At 36.6% G+C, this 10,987-nt stretch overlaps 1 protein-coding gene across 2 annotated transcripts; it reads left to right on the forward strand.

Annotated features, from left to right (window-relative positions):
- The first annotated feature begins 3,384 nt into the window (after positions 1-3,384).
- Positions 3,385-9,868, forward strand: LOC110819921 (Protein phosphatase 2C family protein). Of its 2 annotated transcripts, XM_022049267.2 has the most exons (4): positions 3,390-5,093; positions 7,992-8,123; positions 8,671-8,898; positions 9,416-9,868. In XM_022049267.2, exons 1-4 carry the CDS (start codon positions 4,173-4,175, stop codon positions 9,425-9,427), a joined length of 1,293 nt encoding a protein of 430 aa, XP_021904959.2. In that variant the 5' UTR covers positions 3,390-4,172; the 3' UTR covers positions 9,428-9,868. The 2 variants fall into 2 exon arrangements, with proteins under 2 accessions (XP_088072591.1, XP_021904959.2); XM_088216465.1 differs by lacking the exon at positions 9,416-9,868 and having other exon boundaries at positions 3,385-5,093; positions 8,675-8,738.
- The last annotated feature ends 1,119 nt before the right edge of the window (positions 9,869-10,987 follow it).

Here is a 10,987-nt window from a genome sequence, read left to right on the forward strand (position 1 = left end):
ATGTCAAATAGAGTCATCTAGATCTCCTTCCTGGTGATCGACCTACTCAAAGCAGTGATAATGTCATAACTGAGAGTGGGGAATCTATCCCAGATAGCGAAGGCATGCCTACCAGGCTCCTCCTCGCAATATAAGGTACGAAAGAATTTGGTGGCCATGTGGCTGAGTCGACTCTCGTCTAAAATTCAATTCTCTGTATTGTCCTAAAGCATAATAATCCTACTTTTTCTGCACCTAGCCATCGTACGTGCATGATAATAGGTAATGTTCTTATCACCCAGAGAGATAAACTCACACCTCGACTTCTACATCTAATAGATTTTCTCTTATAAGATGACCACCTCGAACTCTTGATGGAGGGAAGCCTTAAGCCTACTTAGATATTAAAAAGAAAAATGTTCAAGAGCCTTTTGGATGCCATTAATCCAAGCCATTAACTGCCTCTTCCTATTAAAAATATTACTAAACACCCTGGTGTTCCAAGCCTTAGCATGTTGAGAAAAATTATCCATAATGGCTTGGAACGAAGTGCCCCCTTCCTATCTACTCCGAACAAGAATAAAAAACCTAGGATGTGTAAACCAAGTGGCATAGAAGCAGAATGCCAGGGGATTCGGCGTATAGTGAATCCTTGAGTTAATGAGAAGAGGCCTGTGATCATACTAGAGCTTGGGAAGCTGTTGTACAATGAAATTAGGAAACATGTCAAGCCAGGTAGAATTAATGAGTGCCCAATCAAGATGTTAGAGCAGAGTTCCCCATCTCCAAGTGAACTTAGGTCCCATAAAATCAAGCTGGGAGAGGGCATTGTGGCTGATGAACTGAGAGAAGAGAGGACAACCACCACTACCTCTAGCGGTGCTGCCATGTCTATTAGAGCCCTCAATGATCGTATTGAAATTCCCCGCGAGCAACCAAGGTTCCTGGATAGTACTACTAAGTTGAGAGATGTGAGTCCATAGGTAGTGTCACTTTTGTGCTTAGGGACTCTCATACACAGTAGTAAAAAGAAAACCTGGATCACTCCCGTTGTAATGAATTTGGGTATGGATAAATTGAACATTATTCACCAGGATATCCACCCGAATCGGGTCATTCCAAAGAAGCCAAAGACCCCCAACAAAACCATGAGCTTCTACCCTTATGAGATGAGTTCAATACAATGCGATCAATAATTTTATCCGCTTTATCACCGGCAACGCGCGGCTCCATCAAAACAAGTACTGACGGTCTGTGTTATCGAACAAACGTTTGAAGAATGCGACTAACTTTAAGGTTAGCCGCTCATTGACAATTCCAAGTGAATATTCTTAAATCCATAAAATAAAGGTTAAAAGGAAGAACAAACCCTAACCCAACAAGGTATCGAACCGTTAACAGCAGCGTGGCTGGACTCCATACCGACCGCTGTCGAGTCACCAGCAGTGTCCATTTGAGCACAACCCAGAATTTCGGCTGCCAAAAGTGTCAACGCGTCCAGGAACTCCTTGCGCCGCTTCTTCACCTTATGGTCATGGCGTGAGATTTTGCTCACACGAATGCTTGAACGCCGCCGACCAAGAGTCCAGACCATCCTTTAAGTGCGAGTGTTTGATAGGAAGGCATATGGGTCTGTGATTTTAGCCTGGTTAGCATGGGTGTTCTTTTCACCCTGATCGTCAATCCGGATCACCAAATGTCTGAGCGGGTCGAGAAGAGTCCAACCCTGATGGATCGAGGCTAGCGAGTCGAGGTTAATTAGAAGACCCATGTTTCCTCCACTAGACCAACCATATTCAATCTGCTTAGTCCCAAGCGTCCCAATCCTTTCTTGGCCCGAGCCCACGGGCATGTTTTGGGAGCCCTGTCCACGGTCAACCACACGACCCACCTCAGCATTATTTCCTTCCAATTTATTGCCTCCCTTAATGCCCTGTTCCTCATCTTCTAATCCTTCTACCTGATCTACTCAACTTTCCTTTCCTCTGTTATTTTGCATTAACACCCCCCACGAACAATTCACCTATTTTCACATAAAATTTTGTATTGATTGCATTTTTTTTCCCTATCTTTGTAATAAACTCAAAACAAGATACTGAGTCATTAGAGCAGGCAAATCCGGGACCATTCTTCTTCATAGAACCGTTTTTTTTATCATTCTTCAGTCCCCGTTGTACCACTTGCATCATGGCCCAAATTTTTCCCTTTGTGCCCCCGACTATGGCGGAATAGTCTGATTACTTCCTTCCCCTCGGTTGTCTTCTTCAACCGTGATTTCTGTGGGCTTCATAGGGCATTGTTCTCGGAGGTGGTCGTAGCAACTGCACTTAAAACATATCGTTGGTAGTCCTTCATATTCCACCCGCTGAAAATGCCCCTCAACCCATATTTTAGAAACTAGGGGCTTGGTGAGGTCCACCGAGACAGCCAAACGCACAAACTTTCCATGTTCCAACGACTCCGTGTTATAATTAATCCTCACCACCGTACCGATTGTCTTGGCAATGGCTCTAAACACCCCTTTGTGATAGTATTGGATGGGTAGCCCCAAAAATTGGACCCAGGCAACCACCGACATGATTCGGTCATCATCGACTGAAAAGGAAGCTGTCCATGGTTGCACCATCAAGTAATGTCTGTAGATAACCCAGGGACCCCCGGTCAGTGCGTGTGGGTAGTCGTTAGGGTCAACAGTCTTCAGAGTCTCTGGTGGCCTACGGGAACCTTTCAACTAAATTTTTATATAGAATTTCAAATAAATTAAACCACATATTTATTTACCTTAGTAAATTAGAATAAAGTTTTGCACATTGATAATGCAATCCGTAGCATAGCATAGAGAAGGTTATGCTAGGGGAATCTCAAAAAAAAAAAAAGGTACCAACTCTCATCTTTTTTTTTTTTTCTAAAATTTTATTAAAATAATAATCATGTGTAGCTAATTATTCTATGAATTTTAATGGGTAAAGAAAAGTTGTAAAATATTTGATAACCATATAAAAATAATGACCCATATCCATAATCATTGTTAAATAATTGTATAATCATTTCTTTTTTTTTCAAATTTAAGTTTATTTTTAATAAAAAAAAATTTAATTCACTCAACTTAGTATTATTATTATTATAAATAAAAATAATTGATTTACTCTCAGTAAAATTTACAAACTTTGTTGGCGAATATTCAGAATAATTAATTTTTATATAAATATTTATATGAATTCGTGTAATTAAATCTACTGATACGAGCTAATTTGATTATTACACTATCTCTAATTTATCATAATTTTTTTTAACTACTTTCGGTTTTTGAAGAATTAATAATGAAATATAAAAATAATTTTAAAAATTAAGGCCAGCATGAAATGAAAGGGAAAGATGGAGAAAAAGAGTTTGGGCTTGGTTAAAGAAAAATGGCGAAGTCACTTTACTGTGTGTTGTGTCATACGTCTGTTTTTCTTGGAACATGAGCTTTTCTTCTCTGCACACACAAACCCACCCATGCACTCATCGAATCTCTCTCCCTAAACCCCATTTCCCTGTTTTGTTTTAGGGTTTTCTTTTCCCTTTTCTTCAATCTTTTCCCATTCTCGCTTTCTTCTTCACTCCTCTGATTATCCTGTCTCCTACCCGAAAAAGTTCTCACGTTCCTCCGGGAACATCCCGAAAACACACGCTTTCTCTTTCTGAGTTTCCTTGATCAGATCATAAATGTCCTGATTTTTCTTTTGGGCGTCTGATTTGGAGTTTACTTTCTTTCTTTCCATCTGTCTCTCTTTCTTTCTTCTTCGTGGATTATTCCTATCTTCCGGAATTTCTCATGGAATACCTTCCTCTCTTTCTCCCTTTCTCTCTCGAGCGAAAGTGAAACCCACACGATGATTCTCTTCATCTCAGAACCTTAATTCTCTATATAAACAGGCGCTGGACTTCTTTTGCTTTCTGGATTTTGTTAATCTTCATCCCTTTTGTCTGTTCTGAGGTTCTAAATTTCTGCTTCTGAAACCCATTTGTTGCGAACAGCTACGAGTTCAATGGCCGCAATGTTGGATTTAACACGTACCTATTTCTCCATTCTCTCCATTCCGCGAAGCTTCTGGTGCTGATTGTTTTGAGTTTTCCTGTTAGAGCTTTTATCAAACGCCTGGCCTGCAATTAACCACTTGCATTTTTGCTCATTTTCCCTTTTCTGCGACATGGGTTGTGTTCATGGAAAGTGTTGCAGTCGCTACCCATCATCATCGGATGGTTATTCCAGCGGGAACGAAGAAGCTGGTCCCTATAGTAGTGCGAGAGGTAAATACCTAATCACTCAGAGAATGCTAGAGACTCTTTCTGTTCCTTCACGTGACTTCAGGCTAGAGTACTCTGTTTTATCACATCGTGGTTACTACCCTGAGTCGCCAGACAAGGAAAATCAAGATAGTTTCTGCATCAAAACACAGCTTCAAGGTAATCCAGATATTCATTTCTTCGGTGTTTTTGATGGGCATGGTCAGTTTGGTGCACAGTGTTCAAATTTCGTTAAGGATAGGCTGGTTGACATATTATCAAATGATCCCAATTTAATTGCTGACCCCGTGAAAGCTTATAGTTCCGCATTTTTAAGGACAAATGACGAGCTGCATAAGAGTGAGATTGATGATAGCATGAGTGGGACGACTGCGATTACAGTTATTGTTATTGGGGATGTTCTTTATGTTGCTAATGTAGGTGATTCAAGGGCTGTTGTTGCCTTGAAGGAAGGGAATAGAATTCTTGCTCATGACATGTCTTATGATCAGACACCGTTTAGGAAAGATGAGTATGAAAGAGTCAAGCTCTGCGGCGCACGGGTTTTGAGCGTAGATCAAGTTGAAGGGCTAAAGGATCCTAATATTCAGTCATGGGGAGATGAGGAGAGTCAAGGTAGTGATCCTCCGAGGTTGTGGGTGAAGAATGGGATGTATCCCGGGACTGCATTTACAAGGAGTGTAGGAGATAGCACGGCTGAGAATATTGGTGTCACTGCTGAACCAGAGGTGACGGTTCTTAATCTCACATCGAATCATTTGTTCTTTGTTGTTGCAAGTGATGGAGTTTTTGAATTCCTTCCAAGCCAAGCTGTTGTTGACATGGTACGTTGAAATCTTAATATTGCTTCAATTTCAGTACTTGATTTAATAGCTGACTTTCTTTTTAGTCATGGTTACAAAAAAGTTTATGGAATTCAATTGGCAGCTCTACAGGATACCCATAATTTCATGATTGTGAATAAGTAAAACTAACTTGAATACTTTGTCTCCAGATTGTGGTTCCTGTATTCAATGTATAGAATAGTGAAAGTACCGGAGCACATGGTATAGATACAGGGTTTCCAGTACTTGAATTATCGTATTCTTTGTATCTGAATACATGGTAGGATAAATTTCATGCCCAAAAGAATACGTTACCAGATCATGCAGATTGGAGAGACTAAACTGGAAGAATTACAGCATCAAGAAATATTATCAAAATAGGTCTCATTATATTTTCTAGCTTAATTTGCTACTAAGAAGTTCTTTTTTGTTATTAAATTTTCTTTTCCTCTCGTTATTTTATTTTGTGGCCATATAAAAGTCTATCCTAGCTTAGTTGGACATGCAGTCTGCTATCGTTATTGTTGGATAAGATTACGAGTTTGGGTTTCGATACTGAGATCTGAGATCTCTGATCTTCTCTAAGTTTTCTTTGAAACCCTTTTTGTCCTTAATCAGTCTCTATCACAGCCAGCTGATCTTAGAAGTTGTCTATAAAAGAGCAACTCTGCTAGTAGCTGATGTGGGATTACTATTTCACTTTGAAAGAACTCTATAGTTTGTACACCTAACAGCATCCAAGTATTCTTTTTTTTTCTTACAATTAATGAACTTGTAAGTATGGATTCCCTTTTTCAAGATGATGCATATCAGTGAATTCAGATGCCCCTAGGTGGTTGGATTTTTTCCTTTTAAAGATTAGGAGGTTCAAGTTTTTGGGTCTACCTTGCATGGCATTTGGTAGTACATTTAGAATGTTGGGCAGGTCCATTAAAATGTAAAAATATGAAGCCGCAAGTATCATTGGTATATAATGAGATGTTTTTAGCATTTCTTAGTGAATCACTTATTAATCTAATTGGCGATCTTATTTTACTTTTGGAGCGAGATGGTCAAATTTAAACATTTCCCTTCACTATAGTCTAACCATGATGCTGCCACATGTTGTTTTATTCCAATCAACTGCTTGCTTAAGATTATGTCACATCACTTGTTGTGCATTTATTTGCTGTGTGAATAATTTTTTTTTTTCAAATAAAAAAACTAATTCGGCATTTAACTCAGTTATAATTCCATCAGAGGAGTGGAATTGGCACATGACATTTACTTTTAGATATACTTCTATCAGTTCTCTACATGTTAGATGAGAAAATCATTTACACGGTGCCGAGTAACTTAATCACTTAAATTCACCACTGTGGAGCATTGAAATCTTGAAACGTTTTGAGTTCTTAACTGTGTTTCACAATGTGAAACTGTTAAATTGAAAGTTAAAGTTGGTTCTTTCCTCTAAGCTTAAATTTTTAGGATAACTGATTATTTAGTAACCAGACCATCTCACTGGGTACAAGAGGGATATACATTGTGTCCAAATCTTATAAAACTCAGCCCTCATTATTATTCATCCATTAGTTGTCTGTTAAATCTGTTAGTTTTTATTTGACTTGCACCCATTTGATTTTGCTAAGTTTGGTATCTTGCTTGCATGTGAAAGATATGTTTCAGAACATAAACAATAAAGATGAGTTGTTTCACTTGCATAATCTACAACTATTAGATGCATCAGATTGATATTAATCCTTTAGAATGTTCTTTTTTTTTTTATGATAAAGAAGAGGAGACAGGAACACTTTTGATGAAAAGATGGCAGTCATGGTTCTCCATGCTGTTGTCACCCTGTGGTTTTTTATCCTTCCATTGTTGTTGCATGCTATTACGTGAGATTGCAACCAGCCACTGCACAGGCTATTGAGAACTTGCTATTGTTTCTGTTGTTTCTTGAACTTTTGCTCTTGACTATGCGCTTTTAAAGGTTAAATTAGGTACTTACCCTTTCTCATTGATTTGAGTGAATAGAAATTCTGTCTCATTTTGTTCAATTAACTTGCCAACCTTTTAATTTGGTTAATTATAGGTGTCTAACATTTTTGTTTGTGTTTAATTGGGTGCCCACTATTATGATTGAATTTAATTGAGGATCTCGACCAATTAATGATATTAAATCTGCTGCAACTTGACATGCCACGTCAATTTCAAAAGTCATGACATGTTGAAAAATATGTAAAAAAGCACCAATGAAAGTAATATAATTATCTTAAGATTGAAAAAATAAAAAAAAAATATAGTCATTATGATCGTGTCTGTCATCACTTCGACTTTTCCATCAAAAGAAAATGCAGAATGATGAAAGTGATAGGGAGGAGCTGTAATTTTTGGTTGGTTTAATCTTATGGTACTTTTTGTTCATTTCACCAGTTAAGTGTTTTAGCATTTTCTAATATACTTATATAGTTTTTGTAAATATTGTGGCATGGGATGTGGCACCGAATTTGTTATCAGTAACTGGTATAGACAATCAATTAGATACAATCATAAATATTGAACATTGAGTTAAACACAATTAGAAACGTTGTTCATCTAATTGCTCAAAATTAAAGGTTGGGCACCTAATTGAACATCTAATTGAATTAAACTGAAAAAGATTTTTCACCTTTTTTCTTGAAATAGAAGATTTGACATCTAATTGAATAAAATGGAAAAGGTTGGAACCTTTAAATGCATTTATCCCTTTATTAAGTCGATCTGGACTTGCTTCATGGGAGCATGTGAGGCATAGATACTCCTAGAAGTTTGCTTCGTTGATCAAATTTAGGTTCTGTTGTTGATCTAAATAAATAATTGTTTCTTTTGTGATTATAAATTGTATTAAGATTGCTGCCCCTTGCACTAATCTTATAGGTGGCAAGATATCCAGATCCACGGGATGCATGTGGTGCAGTTGTTGGAGAGTCATACAAGTTATGGTTGGAGCATGAAAACCGTACAGATGATATCACAATCATCGTTGTACAGATTAAAGACTTGGCTAATGTATGCTTTAGTTTAACTTTCTTATATCTTATAATTTTTTTTTTTTCGATCCTGTTCCAGTTTCTAATACTTTTAATGCAATAGCAATTTGGGGTAATAATTATAATAGCTCTCAAGTTTTTCTGCTTTCATTTTGGAGAACTACAGATGAGAGACTGATTCATTTAAGCTGGTCTTACGTATTGATTTGACCTCATTGTATGAAAAGTTTGGTTTGGGTGAGGAATCTAATAGAAGTTTTAGACTTCAGGGTTATTGTTGTACAGAAAGTCTGAAAACCGGACCTTACTATTTGGAAGAAGATCATGGATAAGTATTATTGTTCAAAGAGATATTTACTTGATAAAACACGGGAGATTACCTAACTTCTCTGCCAAATGATTTAGAAAAATAAGAATAAGCGAACCCGAGAAATTAACTCACTATATATGGTAATATTTTTACTTTTTCTATGTGCCTAACTATATTTATTTCAGAAGGTAGTGTTTTCCTTATTTCAATCAGCTGATTTCCTTGTGATATTATAAAATTTATTTTATTCCTTTAGTTAGATGCCAGTGCTCCAGACGGAACAAACCAGATCACCATGAGATCAGCTATTTGGAGGAAAGGAAAGGGAACTCCGGAGGCATCCACTAACTCTGGATCTGAACTTTACCGCTCGGTAAGAAGTGATTTTTCAGAGAACCAACAGTCTTTGCAGCACAGCCTTTCAGGGAATCGAGGTTCGGCAATTGTTGTTCTACCACCTAAGCAGCAGATACATTCGGAGTTGGTAGGTCATATAATCCAAGGGAACATATCCTTTGTTATTTTGCACCTAACTCCTGTAATTTTGACTTAGCACTCAAAGGCAGTTGCATGGATCACATTACATGGCACTTTATTTTTTTGTTCTAAATTTGTTTTAAGCAACTTTAAGGTAAAATACAGTTTTAACCTTGATATATTGACTTTGTTGCAATTCAAATCTGGTAAAATTTTTAGTGATAATTCAGTCCTAGTTCAATTTTTTGTCGTTTTACATAAACGACAAGTGTTTTAGGAGAAATATGAAGTTTCTAAACACGAGTACTTAGCAGTGCAAGGCTAAATAAATTAAAGTTAGGGGATAAAATTATAGGATAGTAGCCTAGAAAAAATAATGATTTTATGTAAATGTGGAAAAAAAAACTAAATTATTTGGACCGAATTGTTGTAAAGAAACAACATGACTTAAATCTTTCCTCTCTGAGAGCTTCAATTAATGAGTTCCAACAGATACTGATGCAACTGCATTTGTTCTGTATCAGGATGCAGGATAGTGGTGTCTCCAGCAAGGAGAAGCAACTACTTGTTCGACAATCTGCATTATGATCAGATTACTTGGAAACTCAAGTCTTTGTGTTTATACTCTTCAGGATCGTAACTGGAAGTATACTCTGCTAACAACAGAATACGCATTTAGAGAAGGCTACTCTCCATGCCAAGGCAGTCTTGAACTGCTAATCGAAAACGAAGAGGAGGGGAGTGGAAAAAAATTGGAGAGGCTCCAAGAGATTCTGTCAGGAAGCCAAGAACCAATGATCTTGACATGTAACTGTAGAAAATTATTTCTCTATGTCAAATTGGGAAGCATATTTTTCATCAATGAATTTCTGTAGAGTTCAAGAACATGTTGAACCTTGGTTGTAATGATATCTCCAATAATATCTTGGAGAGGTAATGAAATTGCATTATCAGCCTGTTTCCTCTGATAAAACCCACATAGATCTGTGCTTCTCATGCAACTTTACCAAATGATTCTTTTTTCATTTTCCCTGAATTTACCGTAAAAAGAAATTAACTGCCACATATTTTGTTAGCGGTAAAATGCTGGTTGTTCTTGATTGTCTTGAAATTGTTAAGATGTCCAGTTATGATTTTGAATTGTATCAAAAAGTAACTTCACTAAACGGGATCAAATTGAAGATCTCAGACTTGCACAATTCTTGGTTCAAAAGTTTTTTATAAATTGAATCATTCAGATTGCTCATTCTGAAAGTAACTTTGCTAGAGATCAAATTGAAAATTTTAAATTTGCAAAAAATTAAAGTTCAATATTTTAGAGCATCTTTTGAGTATTCAGAGGATTTATCAAATGTTATTTTGAATGACTTCGATGGTGTCAAAATGTCTAGTAATAATTTTTGGATTACATAACTTTACTAAATGACATGGAATTTAAGTTTTTCATATTTGTAAGAGTTTCTGAATAAAAAATTTTGAATGATATTGTTGGTGCCCTTAATGTCTGATGATGATTATGTGTAGTATTCACTTTTTATTTAGACAGTTGTCAGTGAATCAAGTACATCCAATTCAATCAATGTTTGCTGATGCTATTATTATAGGAGATTAGGGTTTCTTTTATAGAAGTTATAAAGACTAAATACTTTTTTGAGGTAGCAGCATCTTTTTTTTCTTTTTTCAGTTGAAATAGATTATACCATTTAGCAGAGTTGTCTTAATTAACATTGTAAATTTTATATGTCGGGTAATTGATTTTGAAGATTCAAATACTAAAATTTCAAATTGAAAATTCAACTACTTTCAAAATCAAACATAATAGAAATGATATTTTCTAGGTACATTTCAGATCCGTATATATAATATATAATAGATAATGTATAAAATCCAATTTTTTTATGTTGATGGAAGAAACTTTGAAGTTTCCAAGTGACCCACATGCTGTAGACTTTTTGCAGCAATCCTCAGGCTTCCTTCCATTGTGTCTATCCAGTTGCTGGGTAGAGGTAGAGGTAAGAGGTAAGAGGTAAGAGGTAAGAGGCAGAGGAGGCAGGCAGACTCTTAGCCAATGAAGGAGTGCCGGGTGTTGCGTCTGT

This window comes from Carica papaya, chromosome 3 (genome assembly GCF_054855325.1).
Source record: "Carica papaya isolate Zhongbai chromosome 3, ASM5485532v1, whole genome shotgun sequence".
NCBI lineage: Eukaryota > Viridiplantae > Streptophyta > Magnoliopsida > Brassicales > Caricaceae > Carica > Carica papaya.